The sequence below is a fragment of the Protopterus annectens genome, chromosome 14.part0 (genome assembly GCF_019279795.1).
Source record: "Protopterus annectens isolate FY-2018-M chromosome 14.part0, PAN1.0, whole genome shotgun sequence".
In the NCBI taxonomy this organism is placed as follows: Eukaryota; Metazoa; Chordata; order Ceratodontiformes; family Protopteridae; genus Protopterus; species Protopterus annectens.
This window is the reverse complement of record NC_056748.1, coordinates 621,480,490-621,502,910: the sequence shown is the minus strand read 5'-3', so window position 1 is coordinate 621,502,910 and position 22,421 is coordinate 621,480,490. Positions and strand designations below refer to the sequence as shown.

Below are 22,421 nucleotides of genomic sequence, written 5' to 3'. Positions count from 1 at the left end.
GTAGGAGCTGAGACAGAAGTAGGAGTTTTAGGGGGAAGAGTGCCGGTACCTCTGGTAGGCGCTGACGATCGGGACAGCGCACTCATCATCTCGAATGCTGACTTCTCCAGCTGTGAGGACCTCCCCGGCTCCAAGGAGACCGAGGATGCCATCAGCTCCAGAACCATCAGCTCCAAGATGGATATAGGGTCAGAACTCACCCTAGCCGACGTGCCGAGAGGAAGACTTGGAACTCAGCTCCGAAACAGCCACAGGGGGAGCTGGAGCCAAAGGTTCCACCAGTGGTACCAAGCACTCCGGCACCGAAAGACCAACATGACTCGGAGGAGGAATGATCACAGAGGGTTGAACGGACTCAAGTGGCTCCAGAACTGACTGGGTTGGAGCAAACAATTTAGGCAAAGCAGATGACTTCAAAAGTCTCAGCACTACCCTGTCCACATCTTCTTCCGATAAACTCCTGGAAGACCTGGATGACAGAGTAGGAGATCGGGATCTCTGAGTTATAGGAGACTTCAATAACAAGGAGGCTGGTAGAGGGTCCATAGACCTGCTCCGAGAAACGGTCTCAGTAGTCGGCTCCGAAATACATGGAACTGACCCTGCAATAACAATACTGCTCTGAGTCAGCCCCGAGGTCTGTGGAGCCTTGAGACAGTGGACTTCTCTGATTTTTAAATTTTAAGAGGTGGCTCCGAGATACCAGCCAGGGACAGCCTCTTCGAAGATTTTGACTTTCCCTTAGTGGATTTTGAAGATGATGAGTAACTAGACAAATCTTCCTCAAAGGAAGGTTTGAAAAGACCTTTTAGGATGAGCTTGTTCTTCCTTCCTGCAACACCCTAGGACTGAAAGCATGGCAAAATAAACAGGTCTCCTGTAAATGGATGGCCCCTAAACAGTAAACGCAGTTACCGTGACCATCTGTTATAGACATTTTTTGAGAGCACTTAATATATTTCTTAAAGCCGGATGGCTTATGATCCTTACTCTCTTTAGACATTCTGCAGTGGAGGACACGCGCACACAGAAAAAAAGAAGAGGAGGACTAGGTCCTCTAATTTAAACGGGCCTAACCTGGGTAAGGAAGAGATAAGGTCTTCTAACCGAAACAGAAAGTTGGAGAAAGTAGAAAGTATCACACTCAAACAGTAATCACAGAAATTCATAAAAAAAAAACCCTCAAGCTTATGCCAAGACCAAACAGAGCGTAGTTTTGTCAACAACAACAGCAAATCTAACAATGCTAACAAGAAGCTAATTTAGGCAGCTAAATAACAAGTGGGAACCGCCAAAAACTCTAGCTATCTTATTAACACATACAGTAACAGTGCGCAAAAGGCGCCTACATTACTAATTCTATGCATAAACCAGTACACGGGATACCAACTAAGTTAAAAGGGGCCAAAGGCAAAAAATTGCACCAAATGGAGCAAGTAAAAAGTAACTACACTAATAACAGCTACGCTAACTGATTAACTACAAGCAGTAACAGATTTAACTATTTTAAACTATTTCAAACTAAACAGAGCCAAGAAATTTGGTAAAAGTGGAAATAAATGTAATCACTTAGCCAGAGCCAAATGTAACACCCGAAAGATAGAAAATCAGCTGGAACCACGTCAGGATGTACAATAAATGAATGCCGAGGTGCCGTAATAAAAACTTACTTTAATAGACCATTAATAAGACAATAAAATCCACATTTAGCGCTTTCATCCACTCTAAGGTGGACTTCATCAGAATGTCAACACCAAACAACTATCTGTTATTTAATAACTTTTTGGCACCAAAATCAGCCCTTCTAAAATTTTAAAGTGATATACCTCAAACGGATTTTACCATCAAAGGTAAATAATAAAAACACAGCGATCATCCTCAAATAATGCATGACATACATCGTAGCATCACAAAAATGCTTATCGATGATTGTCCCCTTAAAATATAAGATATAATAAATTTAAAAATATATCTATTATGTCATGTTATATATACAATATATCAATACAATAATGTAAAGTAAACTGAGTTAATGACTAATCAGTGACAAGTAAATAAATTAATTCATTAGCAGAGGTTGACTTGTTTTCTATACGTTAATATATGTAACCATATGATTGACTATAATATACTGCAGTATATAAAATGTAAAATGTTGCTACAATAAATCTCTCGTGAACTCTACACCCATTCAAAAAAAATTTTTTACACAAAGATTTTTTACAAGAACCAGTGTATGCCAAACCAATTCTAATAAATCAAAAATATCGACAATATCAAAAATATCGAAATTATTCACCCCTCAATGTCCTATATTCACTAATAAATTTATTTTTATGTGTAAGGGTGTCTGTCCACTAACCTATACATTATAAGCATTTTTTTCACTTATTTATCTCCTACATATTATTGTAGAGCTAAAATAGGTTTTATACTAATGTATTCATTTAATCCTGGTTCCCTAGCAGCGTCAGTGAATATTTGCCATATCATTTCTTTTTTACTTAATAGGTCTTTCATATTCCCACCCTGTGTATTTATTACTAATTTATCAATAATACCAAATTTAAAAGTATGAGTGTCCCCTTTATCAGCTATATGTCTGTATAATGCGTTGTTCATATCCTTAGTTCTTATACTGTATAAATAGTCGTAAATTCTTTTCTTAAACTGTCGTTCCGTTTTTCCTATATAATAACTAGTACATACTGAACATTTAGCTAGATAAATTATATATTTGGTATTACAATTTCCTTGTTTAAACTTAATACAGTTTTCATTATGTTATCTAATACTATACTATCTGTATGTAATACATTATAACATTGTCTGCAACATCCACATTTATTGGTATGCTTATTTGAAACATTCCTAAATATTGGTGTAGATCCTGCTTCTAGTTTTCTTTTTAAATTCGGAGCCATTTTATGGACAAAATTCGGGGAATCTCCTAAAATGTCTTTTATTTCATCATCTACTACCAATATATTCCAATTTTTTCATATAATGTTTTTAATGATATCTACTTGAGGGGAATATTGTAATACACATGCTCTAAAATGGCTCCGAATTTAAAAAGAAAACTAGAAGCAGGATCTACACCAATATATAGGAATGTTTCAAATAAGCATACCAATAAATATGGATGTTGGAGACAATGTTATAATATATTAGATACAGATAGTATAGCATTAGATAACATAATGAAAACTGTTATTAAGTTTAAACAAGGAAATTGTAATACCAAATATATAATTTATCTAGCTAAATGTTCAGTATGTACTAGTTATTATATAGGAAAAACGGAACGACAGTTTAAGAAAAGAATTTACGACCATTTATACAGTATAAGAACTAAGGATATGAACAACGCATTATACAGACATATAGCTGATAAAGGGGACACTCATACTTTTACATTTGGTATTATTGATAAATTAGTAATAAATACACAGGGTGGGAATATGAAAGCCCTATTAAGTAAAAAAGAGATGATATGGCAAATATTCACTGACGCTGCTAGGGAACCAAAATTAAATGAATACATTAGTATAAAACCTATTTTAGATCTACAATAATATGTAGGAGACAAATAAGTGAAAAAAATGCTTATAATGTATAGGCTAGTGGACAGACACCCTTACACATAAAAATAAATTCATTAGTGAATATAGGACATTGAGGGGTGAATAATTTCGATATTTCTGATATTGTCGATATTTTTGATTTATTAGAATTGGTTTGGCATACACTGGTTCTTGTAAAAAATCTTTGTGTAAAAATTTTTTTTTGAATGGGTGAGGAGTTCACGAGAGATTTATTGTAGAAACATTTCACATTTTATATACTGCAGTATATTATAGTCAATCATATGGTTACATATATTAACGTATAGAAAACAAGTCAACCTCTGCTAATGAATTAATTTATTTACTTGTCACTGATCAGTCATTAACTCAGTTTATTTTACATTATTTTATTGATATATTGTATATATAACATGACATATTAATAGATATATTTTTAAATTTATATCTTATATTTTAAGGGGACAATCATCAATAAGCATTTTTGTGATGCTACGATGTATGTCATGCATTATTTGAGGATGATCGCTGTGTTTTTATTATTTACCTTTGATGGTAAAATCCGTTTGAGGTATATCACTTTAAAATTTTAAAAGGGCCGATTTTGGCGCCAAAAAGTTATTAAATAACAGACAGTTGTTTGGTGTTGACATTCTGATGAAGTCCACCTTAGAGTGGAAGAAAGGGCTAAATGTGGATTTTATTGTCTTATTAATGGTCTATTAAAGTAAGTTTTTATTACGGCACCTCGGCATTCATTTATTGTACATCCTGACGTGGTTCCAGCTGATTTTCTATCTTTCAGGTGCTGCACTTAGCCAGAGCCAAAGAGAAGTACAACCGAACTCGTCAACGCAGCAAACGAGATCTGGGGATTGTACTGGTGCATCATGGGATACCTACCTAGCCACGAGCCAACCAGAAGTCTTCCAGCTTGTAAATAGGCCAAGTTGGAGCAGAGGATCGGCTCCAATCCCATATGTAAGAATAAAGGTGAGATAGGACTACAGAACATCTATCATCACCTCTGAAGAACAACTTTTCAGATAATGCAAGGGGGTAGCAATGGGGGCGGCATGTGCCCCCATTTTTGCCAACATCGTATTGACTTTCTGGGAGAAAGAAATTGTTTTTAAATGTACCTTTACTGAAAGCTGGACATTTTACAGTTGGTTTTTGGACATCATTGTTTTGTAGGAAAACACTGAATAAGAGTTAAATAATTTCTTGGAATTTATTAGCAAAGAGCGCTGATTTCTTAGAATTTACTAGTAATGTAAGTAAAGAAGATGTCAACTATCTAGATATCAGTATTCAGAAAAATAGAGACACTACACTTATGTCCAACATATTCAGAAAACCAACATATTCCAACACTCTCCTACATTTCAATAGCTGCCACCCTATTCATCAAAAGGGGTCCTTAGTCAAAGGGGGGTACGGATAGCTAGAATGGTATCAGAGGATGAGGAATTTATATGACAACTTAACGTACTTAAGAATATGTTGGTAAGGAGAGAATACCCTGCAGCATTTGTTTATATCTCGGCTGAAGTAAGGGTAAAAAGGGAAAGAGGACATTTTTTGCCCTTACTAGGAAGAGATCAAGTAATGGAAGGTACAGGTAGACAAAAGGATTGGAATAACTTTGGGAAATCAGCTATTTTTAAATTTAATAACCAATTCTATGATATCAGAAAGATTTTAATACATAATTGGAATACATTTAGGGCTAACCAAGAACATCTGGAATTAGTGGGTATCTCACCCAGGATAGTATACAAGAAAGATTCCAGCCTTAAAAATATCACTGAAACAAATCAGAATGAGAAAGGGGGGGGGGGGGTTATGGTCAAATGTGGAGTTTGTCTACAGTGCAAGAATATCCAGGAAGGAAAAGTAGTACGTATACCTCATTATGGGAAATATGCCCTACGGAAGAAGTATTCATGTAGCAGCAAAGCTGTGGTATATTTGGCATTAAGTTCCCTATGTCATTGTTTCTAGATAGGGAAGACTATCAATGCCCTTAGGACCCAAATTTACCAGCATAATTATGATACAGGTAAGAAAGACATGAAAAATGCCCTTGCTGCCCATATTGCTACACATGATGGCCATACATTTAGGTTTATTGTTATAGATCAAGCAATTTTAGGGGAGAGAGGGGGTCCTTTAAATGATATATATATATATCTATATATATATATTATATATATATATATATATATATATATCTATATATATATATATATATATATATCTATATACACACACACACACACACACACACACACACACACACACACACATCTTTTTACATTCCTCATTTTTTAAAGGAAATTATGTCATCATCACAGTAATTGAATTGCGTATATAAGGATGGGTTGCTTGCAATGGATTATTCTGATGATGTTTCTAATGAGAGACGAAAGCACGCAAAGGATTTTTGTGTGGATCCCTGGCTTCTTCCAGGTGTTTTTCATTATTCTGCCTACTTATCCTTTCGCTAACATTATTCAAGGTGATCTTATAAAGAGCTTTTGTAGTAGTGGTGTCATTATTTTTCGAAGTCCCTCTTGGTTCATTCAATTCTTTAGCTGTCCTACTACTGGCATAAGAATAGAGGGAGGAGCTAGATATCCATGAACATTGTTCTCTCCGTATCCTACTGTTAACAAATTTCTCCCCCTTGCCTCTCACTTTAGCCTTGTTCACAGTCTCATCTTTCTTATTTCTCAGCCACTGAAAGATATGTCCATTTGAAAAGTCCTGGCGATCCCAGATTAACTTTCTAGTTTTTTGATCTTTCAGTTTATCGTACGAGATCAAACTGAGTTGTAATGTCCCAAACCTATTCAGGAAGCTCTCTGGGAGCACACTTTTCTCTGGTTCCACTTGTCTTTTCTCAATGACTCAGAGATCTGTCCCTCAAAGGGGTGGAAAAATTCAATAAGTAACTTAATGTAGCGAAAGCTTGTCTCCAGATTAATAGCCTGCCACCTGCTAAATAGTTCAGGATATGAACTTCTGTATTAAACACTTCACAATTAAACCTCTCGGAACAACCTGGTGGTGCAAACAGGCTTCGAGGTGGAAGTACAAGAGATCCAGTAGTCAGGAACTTAGGGACGCACAAATAGTAATCTAGCCTTTGACCATCACGTCTACAGCAATGAGGAAATCACTCTTTGTCATGCAACTTATAAACAAAGGTATGGCATCTAAGTCCAAGGAAGTCATTATTCCACTGTGTTCAGCATTCATCAGACCTATCAATGAGTACAGTGTCCTGTTTGGTATGTACCTAAGCAGGCATATCCAACAATTGGATCGTCCACAGAGGTTCCTCACTAAAAGAATACAGGACTAAGTAAATGACATATGCAGACTTTCTCAAGGCCCTATCCCTGTATTCTGTCTCCTACAGGCTTTTGATGGGAGATCTATGCCTGGCATACAGAGCATTGTCAGACCCCACTCTGACGGACCTCTTGCATATCCACAAAACAAACAGCACCAACATTACCCATTCTAAAGACTTAAACCTTGGCCTGTGATATAAATAGGACATGCTGGAGAGACAGGTATGTATCCCAGAGACTGCCCTGTCTATGGAACAGGCTCCCTAAGCCAATTAAAGTGCAGCTTGGACAACTGGATGAGGAACAGGAAATGCATCCCTAGTTTGGCACCTATATCTCTAATGGACACAGACAACCTGTAAATTGTTGCTCTCCCAAGCCCCTGCATGTAAATGTTTCATCTACCAAACCCCTGCTTACACTAGTCAAAGGTGACGGAACTTATCAGAGATTTGGGATGCATGGCTAGGCTTAAAAATGCCCTTGTGGTTGGTAACCTAGTAAACATCTATAAACCAGTGTACAATAATTTCAGTGGATAGCCCCTTTCGAAGAACATGTGTGTCAAATTAACCACATCAAGCCTAAAATTAAAGTCAGAAGACATTCATGATGACCTTACTAATTGTCCTTTTTTAAAAATGTTGTTCTTCATATACCATGGGTGGCAGCTGTTGTATTCACGGTAGCCGTTAGAAAAAATAGGTTTTCTAAACATTGTTGAACCAAAGCACCCATTTAGTGCATCTGTAAAATTGTAACATCTGACTAAATATAGTCCGTAGAATGTTCATGTGTAAATTTAAGAAATGAAGTGGTGGTATTAATGTAGGAAATAAACTCATCAATTTTAGTCCCCAAATCATTCCATAAAATAAAAATATCATTAAGATACCATAAATAAGTGTACCAGTCTTCTTTGTATCTAGAATCCAAGATGTAGGTCTTCATCCAACTGAACATAACCAAGTTAGCCATAGGTGGGAATGCAAGTGACACCCATAGCTACTCCTTTCACTGGACGAAAAAATTCTCCCCTCAAAGGCAATAAAATTATGCAGAATTAATTCCATAACTTCCATAACAAAAAGAATAAGATGGCCATCTAAATGAGAGAGTAGTATGACAGCTGAGTGAAATAATTCTAAGCCTACATGGTGGGGTATAGACATGAATAAATTTACTACAGTAACAGAAGAAAAACCACAGGAGTCATTGAAAAATTTTTTTTACCTTAGTTAAAAAGTCCCAGTAATCTTTTATTATGTGGTCCACTGAGCACTAATACATTTTTAAAACACAGTCAACAAATACAGCAAGGGGACAGGTTATGGAACTGTGCACTGCCACAGTTAATCAACAGGGTAGATCTAATACATCTTTGTGAACATTTGGCATACCAAAAACTGTCAGAATTAAAGGATGCTTGTTCACTAGGAATTGATATATGTTCGCTGTTATTACCCTCTGTGATAAAAAATCTTCTAAGAATAATTAAATTTTTTTATATGCCACAAATATTTAATTCCTGGAAATAGTCTTGTACCTGTTAGTGTCATAAAGCGTGTTAAAAACATGATCCATGTAGTCTGTTTTTTCTACAATAACTAAACCCCGCCCTTATTCAGCTTCATACTCCTAAGCAAATTGCCCTTCCTCAAGTTATTCATTATCACCACCCCACTTTAACCCATCCATTTGACATAACTTGAAAATGGATCTTCCTTATATAAAGTGCAAGTTCAATTAGTAAATCAGCCATTTTAGGTTTAGAAGAAGGTACAAACTTAAAACCTTTTTTAAAAAAAGCATAAAATGCATTTTAGTAATGACAAGGTCAGTGTAGTTAAATGTATTACCCTTGGTAGGATAACTTACCACTATGTGTAGAAATTATGATTTCATCTTGTACAGGTGTATCAGTAAAAAGTCTACATATATATATATATATATATATATATATATATATATATATATATATATATATATATATATAGCACTCCATCTGGCTACTCTAGACCAAGATAAGAAGTGCAGAGTTTCTAATCGGTTTAGAAAGAGGATTGATTTGTACGTCTGTCTGCACCTGCCTACACCAAATTATCTGTCCAATATGTCCAAGTTGCAGTCATTACTGTATGACTAAGCTTTGGCAAAAACTCAGGACTGTAAGAAGTTTTGGAAAGAACCCTTGACACTGACGCTTGAGGTTATGATCACTTTACTGTATAATGCTCCATATTCATTTGCTAAGGCTGCACTGTCCAATACTTGCCTGAATCCACTGCTCTGTACCTACCATGCCAAGCTGCATCTTGGGTGCTATTTTCAGGACTGTGGGGTTCTCTTTCCTCTTCCATTGTAATTTGCTCTGTAGCTCCCTAACCATCTTATCACCCAGCTGACCCATTCATCTTGTTTATATGTTTTGCTCATTACCACCCAGAGGGCCTAATCAGCTTATTCATGAAGAGAAGTAGGATTCAGGCATTTGGAAATGGGCCAACCTACGATAATATTGACTTCACTTCTAATTCCCTGGAGCCCTATCTCTTTGGTAACTTCCTTGTGCTCCTCAAATTCTGCTGGTCAATGAGAGCATTTATGTTACCATGTATTAACCTCTCTGGCTATGTGGTCCACTGCTAGGCAATGTATGCTCAGTAGACTCATGATTTGTGGGTGCAACACCTGGTGCTTCTTCCACAGGTCACTCATGGTGAGTTTAAATTGAGACAGGAATGAACACTTTTCGTTGTCACCACTCAAGCTCTCTTGTATCCTGTTTCATCCATCAGTCCATCTGACAGTTGGTTACCAAGCCGCACCTCAGATCTGATTTAGCCATCCACTAGTGCTCTATTCCTTTGAGCTCCTCAAGCCTTCCCATAATCCCCTGTGAATTTCCCCTTTAGATCTTATTTTCTCCATAGCAAAAGTATCTTGATAGTAGCCTTCTTTCATTCAAAGTTGTTTTCAGTAATAGCAGTTCTACCTTTTAGCTGATAGAATAATTCGCTATATCTTTCACTAGATAATTTTCAGAAGTCACTTTTCTTAGTGCCTCAGCTTTTGGGCATTAAGGGGGTCTATATCATATTATCGAAATTCCAAAACATCGAACACCATAAGATCGAACTTGGAATCTCGAAATAGGATATCATCAAAAGCTCAGAACAGTGAATTTTTTCTCTGGGAAAAATACACTGTTCGGAGAAATACAAACACAACACAAGCACACCAAAAAAACAGCAATCCACACACCATACATACACTTAAAATCCTACATCTAACCTTACACTAAACTGTACATACACTACTATCTATCCACTTACCTTAACCCAAACCCTAACCCTAAGGTCCGTCACTATCGCACACTCACCTGACCCGCACCCTAACTCACCTAACCCGTGCCCTAACCCTAACATCCGCACGCTTACCTGAACCTGTAACTTTCAACCACAGTGCTGAAAATAGTGAAGCCACAGAAACGGCCAATCGAATTCTCTCTAGGAAAAAAATCGGTATTATGCAGCTTCGCTATTTTCAGCGTTTGATGCTTTGGGGTCGATATTAGAACATTCAATGTTCTAAAACTTCGATGTTCTAATATAGACCCCATTAAGGCCTAGGAATGTGTCTATAGGAAGCTGGCAGACTTACACACAGCAAAATATTTTTGATCTTGTTAAGAATAGTTTTTCAGACATGTAAGAAGTAAAAGTAAATATGTATGGCATGTAAGGTAAAATTAGAATAAATATTAGACATCACAATACCTCCTATGGCAGTGTGTAGGAAGGCATTTGTGTGCATGACATGCAAATATGCTGCTGCTCATCATGGCACCATTTTTAGGAGCCTGAGGCTGTATGCAATGCTAGCATGTATGCTATACAAACAATATGCTATTTCCAGAAGAATATATGCTGGCAGCTTTGCATATAATGTGTATAGTGCATGCACTACCAAATGTAATGTTACACAATGTAGTAAATACTGTGTTAATCCCTGAACTACCTTGTGTCCTTCCTTGTCATTGTTACAGTATTCTTACAAATGGGATATCCTGCCAAGGACATCCGAACTTCCAGCCAGCATACCAAAGCCTTAACTTACTGCACTACATATCAGACAAAGGACATACATCTAAAATGTATGAGCATTTAATTCTCAGAACTTCTTTGCCACCAGTCCAACTGCTACTTTTTGAATTTAGTGTGCAAGTCATTTGTCACATTGCTGCATCTCCTCCACCTAAACATCCTCAAGACTCAGATTCCTCTGAGGAGGATGTGGACTTCAGATTCTGGGATGGCGCACTTGGCTTACACCTCTTAAATTCATTCCCCACTTGCTCTGGAGTCTGAAAAAGATGATTCCCCCATTGAAGAGTTGTTTTTTGGGGACACTGTTGTCTGCTTGATGGAACATTTTAAGTGGGATTATTCCCACATTTCTGATATCCAGAAGAGGTATTATGACCTTTTGTAGGTTGTTGCACCCTGGCCCTCAGCAGTCCCTCCAACTTTGGATGCTTTCGTATGCACTTTTTCATCTGCCTCTCATGCCCCTGATTCCCAGCCTCCTGCTCCAAAGAAATTTGACAGGTTTTATTACATTTCAGAAGTTTTTTTTATATCAAAGGTCGTTTTCTGACTGTGCAGTGAATTCCCTAGCTATTGATAATCCTTATAAATTGCTGTCCTTTCCTAAGCTTTTACCTTCTGACAAGGGCAGTCATGCTGTGGACAGTATGGTAAAAAAATGTACATCTCTGCCACCTTAGCTTTTAGAGTCAAACTACCAGACCTATATGTCTGGATATGTGCTGCATGTTCTCTCTCAACCTGGAGGTGTTCTGACTTGCCTGATTCAAAAGTTAAGTCATCTGATATTTATTTCCCTTTTCAGTTCTGCTTCCCAGGTAGCTCGCGCCACACTATAAAATTTAGTTATGATGCTTCCTCTAAAGTGGCTGCATCAGAGTGTGTTATGAGGAGGTATTCCTGGTTGTGGTTGAAGTCCCTCCCCGAAGACAATAAGGCTAAGTTGACGGACTCTGCTACAGCTGAGCTTTTCTAAACCTTGCAGGAGAAGGTCATGCAGGATCTTAAGCAGGTCTTCCTTTCTCCTACTCCCAAGTTTCAAAGCAATTATCCCTCTATATTTTCCTTTGTGCAGAGACAACAGAGACAACCTCCCAGAACCAGGACTAAGAGGTCTGCCAATCGGGTTTTTCATGATAAACGTTAGAGCTCTAAGAGTCAAGTCTTCTTTTCCTATCACATCTACCTCCATTTGACATTCAACCTCTTCTTCCCCTCAGCCAGATTCCTCTTTCCCTCAGATTAACTTTGTCTTTTCCAGTCTGGCAACACACAACCAGACTCCTAGGTGTATTTCCAGCATTCAGATTGGGTATTTCATGGTTTGGAAGTCATTTTCTCACTTTTCATGTATTTTCATAACCTCTACATTACCAACTTCCTCACTTTGGTTCAAAGGAAAATACATCCAAGTTCCACCATCTCAGTAGGGCAAAGAATTTTATTCCATGATGTTTCTGGTTCTCAAGAAGGTGAGTTTAAGGCCCATTCTGGATCTTTCTTTTCTCAAGACATTTCTGAAAGTTCTCTTTTAAGATGTCTATTCAGTCTCTGTTTCCCCGGTTGCTTTGTCAGACTTTTGTGATGTCTCTGAATTTGAAGGCTACTTACTCTTTCTAAACATGTAAAACAAACCTCTGTCACACCTAGATTCAGTTATAGGTAAGGTAGAAGTCAGTCAAAGGAAAGGTGATATATGAAATGCTACAGAATGTCTTGAAAGTAAATGGATAATTAGACTAAGAGCTGACTCTGACTTAAATGATAGCTTCATTTAAGCCCATGTTGAAGGCACGTCCACTTTTTTAGATAGCACTATTACTATATATATATATATATATATATATATATATATATATATATATATATATATGTATTTTTTACATATACTTCTGTGCATGCTTATATGGATTTGATGGTTTCTGATTTTTAGTTTTTATTGCTTATATATTTTTCTCTCTTTAAAATTGTATTGATTTGAACATGTGACCCGCACTTCATATAAAAAACGAATTCATCGGATGATGATGACATTTTTACATCTATAAAAGCAGTCTTTAGTACTGCAAAAGCACTTATGTTTATACAATAAAAGTGGTTTATTTATATGAATACAGCCTGGTTTTGTCTCACCTTGCTGTTTGTTTTTGAAGTTTTATGTTACAGTGTCCAGATTTTTGGCCAGTTGTATCTATTTTTCATGGGCCTTTGTCCAGACTTTTGATGTTTCCAGGTTGAGAGGTATGGCAGGGAGGAAGAATCACCTTATTTGTTTCCAGTGCAAGAAGTATAGCATCAGTAGGAAGAATGTCTCAATATCCTGCCCACTTCTGATAAAGAGGATCTAACTCCCTCCTGAGTTCAGTCACAGTTACAGTCAATAAAACACGACAGAAAAACGGAGACTATATGGTATCTTTTACTGGGGTCAAATGAACAGTAAGGAAGGGAAAGAAGCCCTCTGACACTTCCATGTAATGACTAGGGTGGGTTTTACTGCACAATCAAGTACTTCAGAGTGTAATATGAATTAAGTGTGCAACACAAAGGCATTAAAAGACTGAAAAAGACCAGCATCACCATGGTGCAATCCCACACCATTCATTCAGCCATCATTCACCACAAAATAAACACAAGTCCAAAAACTCAGCATGGAAAGTAAGACTGCCTAAGGTTAATGTATGAGCACAGGAAGGAATGCTAGGACCCATCATCACTCTTACTAGTGAGTAATACTCAACTCAGGAGAAGGAAACAGTCACCTTGCTATTTCATGTCTGTTTCTTTATACTACAATGCTAATATATACTCAGCCACTATATAACTTCACTTGCCTGTGACTTAAAATTTGGAAATTAACTGCACATTTCAAATATTTAAAATAAGGTTATAACCAAAATAATTACATTACTCATTCATTCTTTGATTACCTGATTCACTCACGATATGGCTGCAAAGGAGACAGAGCTAATTGTTGCACTCAGTGGGCTTAAGGCAGTGAAATTAGTTACAGACAGGACAAACACACTCACAAATGTATGGGCAATATGAAGGTTCATAAAGTGCACGTATTAGGGATGCGAGTGGAAACCCAAGAAACCCTGTGAAAACCCACTCAGAAACAAGGACATGAAAAGTCCACAAAGGCATTCCAACTAAGAACAGAACTAAAAAACTGTGCACTGTGTGGCAGCAATCCTAAATACAACCCACAAGATCATAAATGTCGTCTCCAGAAAACTACAATTTTAGAACCAACACTAAACATAGTCGAGTGATGCACTGAAAACTTACTATGGTGGTCAATTTTGACAGCACCAATACAATGTACTTTCAACTATGTGCCATACTTTGAATAAACTAATCAAGCAAATTTCACATAAATTTTAGATTTAAACAAAAGTGCTTTTACCTTCAGCGTAGCCACTGCAGTACGTCACTATCTAATGCAAGTTATGCAACTGAAATGCACGGTGAAATCCAGTTGTGCTTCTACTGTTGCATCAATTACTTTGCCCAAACTGCATGATCCCTCTATTCATAAGAAAAGATGCTCCTATGCATAGTTTGTCAACTTAGCACCAATCTCTCTGGTTTAACAGTAATCCTTACTTTAAGTTTCACAAAATCAGTAACAGCTACTTTTGAATAAATGGTGGTAATTGGGACAGGCATGTGCAAGCACACACTAAACTAGTGTAGCTAGCTATCAACTACATTAACTGTTTTAAATGTATTCTGTATGAACTAAAAACATCTTCAAACTATGTTCTGAAATGACAGTATTTTTGCATCTAAAACTAGACCAACCTCCTCACTATTTCTTCAACTGACAAAAAGGTATTTCATAATCACTGCTGTAAGTAACAAATATACTGCTTAGAAACAAGAACCATGGAGACAGGGTTTCCTCTTACTGCTGCAGTATCAACTTTTACATGTCTAATCTAAACTTTTTAAACTACTGTCCGTTTTACTCATGATGATCAATGAACTTATTACAAACCTGAAATAAAATAACTGATAGAATGTATGACACAGAGACGGTGGTGCTTCCGGTCTTTTTACCAGATGTGTGAAACAGCTCAATTACTGTAAATCATTACAAGCAGGCATGCCCTTCTCCCTATCTAGTGGTAAATCACAATAATTTGTTCTGGAAAGTAGTGGAGAGGTTTAAGACTTCCAGAAGACCAGGGCTGGCTTCTTTCAACCTGCATTTATGTACTGTGGAACTCTGTGCAAGCCATTTAACCAAACAGAGCGCCTGTACAGAGTCTGATAACAGTCTAATTGGATCAATGCTCTATCCTGATAAATGAACAAGTTTTAACCACTGATGGTACAAAAAGGGAATATGTATTCTGGCAGCATTCTATAAGTTAAGAACTCATTCAAGAAGCTACAAAGCTCCGACAAAATAAAACATTCAGTCTATTAGTGCTGTAGTATACAAAGGCTGTTGGCAATTTCACTGACAGTTTATATTAAACACAAGTGAACCAACCTGCCAACTTCAGGCTGCAATTCCTTCAAATCATCCAAGGTTGTCGTCCTGCTCAACAGTTTTTTGTACAAAGCCAGTGGGAAGTGGAGGTCAATAATAGTCAAGTTATAAATAGCCAAGCCACAAACTACACCAACCAAGTGAAACAAGTCACTGTCTTCAAAGGTCTGTGGGAAAAAAAAAAGAGAGAGAGAGAGAGATTGGATTTTATAACTGATTACATTTTTCATTTAGCCCACATGTTAAAGAATTCTCAGCAGAAATATACACATATGGTAGCTACATTACAAGGTGCAATACACATTCTATACGACTGCTTTCCATTAAATGGAGTGCTCCTTCTGGAACTACTTCCAGTGTCCATGTGATAAATGGCATTTATGCAAGTGCTCACCCCAGATAACCTTTGAGTCATCTCCTTCTAGTTGGATAATCCTTGGGAACAACCTTCCTTGCTCTGTAGTACTATTCTTCATGGCATGGCCCACCTAAAGGTCTATGTCAGTATTCCTGCTACTTGACGAAAGATTTGCATTATGCGCAGGATCCCTACTTCAGACTCCCTTCAAACAGGGTGCCTACTAAAAAAAAGGGAAAAAAATCCAAGTACAGTAAGTAACAAACCCACAATCGCACCCAATACAAATAAAGACAAAGAATGATGGAAATAAAGACCAACTACAAGGGTGAGAGACAGTAGCAAAAAGGCACCCACTTGTAGAAGGCCCTCCTGAAGGTAGATATAACTACTACAAAATCACACTGAGATACTTCTCTGGCAGTGGATTAACTCTTGAACAAATGGTATAAAAAAAGTAGCTAAGAGACAAAGACAAATACAAGACGGGATCAAAAAAGAATACCTTACCCAACGTCCCTTCAAAAATAATACTGAGCTAAAGTGCATGCCTGTAACAAAGATGCTAAATGATCAGTCTCTAGCACAAATGAGCAGCACAGACGTACGCCTAAATCACAAGCAGTAAGAAGAAACTCCATCACTGCAGCAGAGTGCCTCTTGAACTTGTTTGCAAAGGGTCTGCATATGCCTGCTGGTAATAATACAACGCAATGTGCAAGCCATTTCAAGAGAGTCTGCTTGATTATAAAAGATCACTTCTCTCCTACAGTAAAGTAAGCAATCAGCTGTTTCATTCTCCTAAGCTTGCAAACCTTTTATATGCAGAACTGACAGTAAACATCTGATGAACAGTAGATACTCTCCTTTATTCTGTACCACCAAACAAAAGACCAAATGATGAACAAATTAGACAAAAGTCAGCTGTAAATCTACATGCAACAGAAAAGCACAGTCCCATGAAAGTTTCAAGTTGAGTTTCATTGCACATACAAATCTGTAACTCTGAAATGTGATGGCTGCCAAGAAAAAATCTTAAGATACAAAAAATATGGTTAGATATAAGTTCACAGGTGTGTACTAGGCTAATGGCCATGGGGCCTTTACAAGCCTAGCCATAGGATTACCCTGGCATCGTGCCACCCGACCTTAGTTTCCAGTGCCTCTGTCGAGTAAAGCCACTGGAGTTATCCCCGGAGTGAATTTTCTATTTCCCATCCACTCATCAAAATTTCTCTTGAAGAGGGTCAGCGAGGTGCTCTGCTTGACAAGTGCGGAAAGTGTATTCCATAGCACTGGCAGTCTCTGGGTTATGAAACTGTCCCTCCAGTACGTTCTGTTGATTGTAGTAATGAGGCTGAGGTCTCTGGAGCATGTGGTGCGAAGGGACTGGGATTTCTTTATATGTAGCATTTCTAACAGAGCTGAGTCAGACATGGCTTTGTAAGCAAGGGAGCCCGCAGGATTTTTTGCAGGGGGATGCAAACCCAGAGGCCCGCCCAAACAGCCCCACTCCCTCTGCCCACGCAGCCCCGCCCCCTGCACACGCAGCCCCCCCCCCCCCCCCACATGCAGCCATTACAGGGTCCCATTACTTGGCTATTTCTCCCCATTTGCCATAAACACTGTTCAAAATTCTCAGTGTGGATACTGTTTTATACTTCACTTATACAATGATTACATATATCTAGATTTAATTAGGAATCCGTGATACGTTTTTTTTTTTTTTTTTTTTTTTTTACATATCTCATGTTACCATGTACATTGCAACTAACTCAAGGGAACTTTCAGCTGGCAACCCCTTTGAAGTCTGATTAAAAAGGCTTGGCTGTTCAGGTCTCTATACTGGAATAATTTCTCATTCATTGCTAATAATCATTTTATTTACTTGAGTCCTAACAGTTTTTTTCCTTTTTCCCTACCATAAAGACAAGGTATTTGTTTCATCTCAAAATACTTCCCCTCATTTATTTATTTGTAAGTGACTTTGAACCAACTACTAGGGAATAGTGTTCATTAGCTCAGTATTTCTTATGTAAGACACTAAACTGAGTCCCATGAGCTTGTTGATAAACAAGAGTAGCCATGCATAAGAAGTGTACATATTTATACATAGGATTAAAATATATACAGACTGCATTAATTATAACTTAATTACATCCCTTCTATAATACAGTACCACTTGTTAAGACCGTTTTAAATTTATAGTTTTGAACATTTTTCCAGCAAGCAATGAAACAAAACATATGAACCAATAATGACAAACTGCCCAGTTCAGAACATTTCAACCATAAAAAGTCACTCAAACTTCTGCCATTACAATCCACCAATATCAATGTGCACAATCTCTGCAGAAGTAACAGTCATCTGAATAATTCCACATTAAAGAGATCTGAAACTAATGAAGCTGTTGTTGCTAGAAAATAAATTTATATTTCAGTGTTTCATCTACAAATTCAGTGCCTGCTGCCCTTCAAGAATAAATTGCCTACGTTACATTAAAAGTGGTAAGCTAAAAAACAAGTTCATAATTATTAGGCATCTCATCCAAAGGAGGACAGTCAGGACTGCAGCACCCCCCCCCCCTTAAAATACAAATCTACATGCTGTGGGAGTATAACCTATAGCCCTCTGCATCAAGATGCAAGTTTGCTACCTGCTGTGCTATTAATACTGCTTTAAAATTGCATACCACAACAGTGATACCATTTGCTAAACAAAACAGTTGCACATTTTAAGCACACAACATGAGCAGCAGTAAACTTCTCTTCCCTTGAAGCTCACAATTCCTTGAAAACGCACTTGAAAATAAATTCCACCTGCTAACTCTTAACTAGGGCACTTCACTCTCTCTCACACACCGCAACCTCTTAGTGCAAGAAATCTGGACAAAGCCCAACATAAATAGGGACATATTATAAATATTGCTGTCATGAACATAGAACATTGCTAGAATAACAGGATTTATGTTAGTATGCATTTTTCTAAAGGATATGACATCTAAAACTCAAATGTCTGTCATTACTTAGCAACTTCAATCCTTTTTAGGAGGAATATGGGGCAAGAATCTGGACATTCTGCAAAAACCTGGACAGCTGAGGGGTATGCTACCTCCTTCTTATACAGACAAAGACACACGTACACACTTGGCTATTTTGTCTTCTGCTACTGATTAAGGTTACAAGTACAACTTCAAAAGCTCCACCAGAGGTTTTCTGCAGACATAGTGACATGACCTGTCAACATTTCTTACTAGTATCATATTCAGTGGAGTCTTGTACCAACGTAGTCCTGCTGCCTCTATCCCCTCTAGTATAATTATTCTATCCCCTGGTGAACGTTCTCCATACATTTACTTCTTTATGATCATATATGACAATGTTCTACACATGCTTCCTATAATGTTTCTCTATATCCGTCCTTTCATAAATTTACCTGTATATTCCCTTATAGCTCATTTTCTTTCTTGGCTAACTTAGTGGGACATGGGTATATAATTTTAGCAATAATAAGCATCTGAAGTTCATCATGTGTATATTTTATACACACACACACACACACACACACACACACATATATATATATATATATATATATATATATATATATATATATATATATATATATTCACTATGAAGGGTCGAAATTTCACAACATCGAACCTCTGATAGTAGAAGACCAGAGAATCGAATTTCTGAAATATCAAACTTACAAAAAAATAACCTAAAACATGGAAAGTTCTTATTTCAGGCTTTTGCAGGGGGCAAAAAAGAATTTGAGTGAGAGTCAGACAGATGTGAACAGTCATTAATGGATTATTCATTTATACTTTAATCTTCTGTCTCTCCCCATACACAGGCACATGCCAAATATGCAATGATGTCAGTGCGGATCTCAAAACTTTCATAGATGCACCATGTGCTAATTAAATGGATTGTGAAGAGACATGTACAGAGCTCAGAGATGTACAACACTCCTGCAGTTTTTACATCTAAACACTATAGTTTTCTATACATCTTTAATGCCACATCCGTCTTTCAAGGACTCAGAGAACCAGATGTCAGCAATGAATGTTCATCACAACAGCTTCTCAAGGACATATGTATTCTCTAGTATTACAATGAACCAAGGCCTGTGTCCCTGTAGAAAACAGTAGGGAGCTCTGATCATCATTCTCTCTCCTGCTGTAGTGATTAGTTACTAGGTCATGTTAAAGTGCAGTATATATGCAAATTACTTACTCCTGTTTTCTCTTAACAAATGGCCATATATTCGCCAGGTTACAGAGCATTTTCTTTCACTGCCCTGTCCTCTTTTACTCATGAAAAATAATTATTTTGCATAAAGAAAAAAGAAAGAATCTCAGTAAACTAGCAATTGCACCACTAGAACTGGGGAAATTATGCATCAAATATTCAAATATATCAATTTCCAGAACAGAAAACTTATGCTCTGTAAACAACCCAGTCTTTCGTGCCTCGTCTTTATACTTTTATTTCCTTCTGTGCACTGCAGTCATAAAAGTAAGCTCTAGAGAACAAGAATATACTGTACATTTCCAACTTACACATGCCAAAGTGGATATTATAAAATGATTGATCTAATGAGGACTTTCTAAAGGGGGGGGGCAATAACATCTCTAGATCTAGTCACAATTTGTTTATGAGCTGTGCATTACAGAAAGACTTTATTATGACTCTGGGCTCATGCTGGTCAAAAGTTAGGTCAACTACTACTGCTTTAGAAGCAGGTTTGACTACTTATACTCACAGAATATATGGTACCTAGACAATCCCATGCTATCACCAGCAGCTTAAACCGTGAATGGAGTAACTTAGCCCAGCAGCTTAAACAGTGAACGGAGCAACTTAGCCCAGCAGCTTAAACAGTGAACGGAGCAACTTAGACCAGCAGCTTAAATAGTGAACAGATCAACTTAGCCCAGCAGCTTAAACAGTGAACGGAGCAACATAGCCCAGCAGCTTAAACAGTGAATGGAGCAACTTAGCCCAGCAGCTTAAACAGTGAATGGAATAACTTAGCCCAGCAGCTTAAACAGTGAACGGAGCAACTTAGCCCAGCAGCTTAAACAGTGAACGGATCAACTTAGCTCAGCAGCTTAAACAGTGAACGGAGCAACTTAGCCCAGCAGCTTAAACAGTGAACGGAGCAACTTAGCCCAGCAGCTTAAACAGTGAACGGAGCAACTTAGCCCAGCAGCTTAAACAGTGAACGGAGCAACTTAGCCCAGCAGCTTAAACAGTGAACGGAGCAACTTAGCCCAACAGCTTAAATAGTGAACGGAGCAACTTAGCCCAGCAGCTTAAACAGTGAACGGAGCAACTTAGCCTAGCAGCTTAAACAGTGAACGGAGCAAGCCCAGCAGCAGTTTCATAACAAAAATACATGGCAGTGCTTACAGTGCGACTCTGGCAGCAAGTTTCATAAATAAATGGCAGACCTTGATGGTATACTTTTGATAACACCTGCATTAACAGTTCTCTACAAATGTGAAGACCGTATTTTCTTTAATACGTTCCCATACATGTATACATACTTGATTTTTTATACTTTAGTTTTAAACTGGCTTGCTGCACAGTGGTAAGTCTAGGCACTAAACCAAAGGGTAAAAAGGTCACAGACAAATTATTCACTAAACACAGCAAGAGACAGAGCCAAGCTAGAGTTTTCATTACCTGATAAAATTCTTGTAATGCAGGCCCTTAAAATACAAGCAAATGACCCCATAAGGACCTGACGTGTTTCAGCAACACAGCTTCAGAATGCCCACGACATTTTTCTTTTTCAAAGGCTTAAAAGATACTTCAAGCCAATAAAGCTAAACTCCACTAGCTGTAGATTTGTATGGTTTACACTTCTAATTGATCTCATTGGCACAGCATAAGCAGATAGTTTGGCTACAGCTAAAAAATACATTTGAAACCAAGCTGGACCTCATAAATATCAAGAAGCCTACAAAATATCTCAATTAAGTAACATCCAAACCAACATGTACAAGTATCACAGTATCATAGGCTAGTACTAGACTAACTGCCTTTGTCGGCCATTTTAAGCCTAGTCAATTACCCCATGTGAGAATCAAATCCTGCACCTTTGGTTTATAAGGCAAACACCTTAACCATTATGCCAACTCGATCATACAAACACAACAAGGCAGTAAAAAACTGCAAGAAAAACTCAACCAAACTGGAATTTCACACTCCTAGGTCTCACATCAGCTTCTCCTATCGCTAATCCTCGCATGTATTAGTTGCTACTGTCTTAGAAATGCTTCAGAAAAAAATCAGTCTCGAGTATAAACTAGCATTTTTATTTTTACTTATTTGTTAATTTTTCGGGGAGAAAGAGTTTTTTTAAATGTATGTTGACCTTAATTTGCCCATTTAACTTTTTTGTACCATTTCTCTACTAATTAATGGCATGGTGAAATTCAAAAGTTGGCCTAAATGTAGTAGTTTTAATTAATTCTTTCTG

At 37.5% G+C, this 22,421-nt stretch overlaps 1 protein-coding gene across 4 annotated transcripts in view; it reads right to left on the bottom strand.

Annotated features, from left to right (window-relative positions):
- Positions 1-22,421, bottom strand: part of HERC4 (HECT and RLD domain containing E3 ubiquitin protein ligase 4) — a 3,175,640-nt gene that overhangs the window by 569,187 nt on the left and 2,584,032 nt on the right. For all 4 annotated transcript variants that reach the window (XM_044056374.1, XM_044056377.1, XM_044056376.1 and 1 more), the window contains one exon: positions 15,569-15,735. In XM_044056374.1, the coding sequence (XP_043912309.1) occupies positions 15,569-15,735 (167 nt within the window). The remainder of the gene's footprint in view (positions 1-15,568; positions 15,736-22,421) is intronic.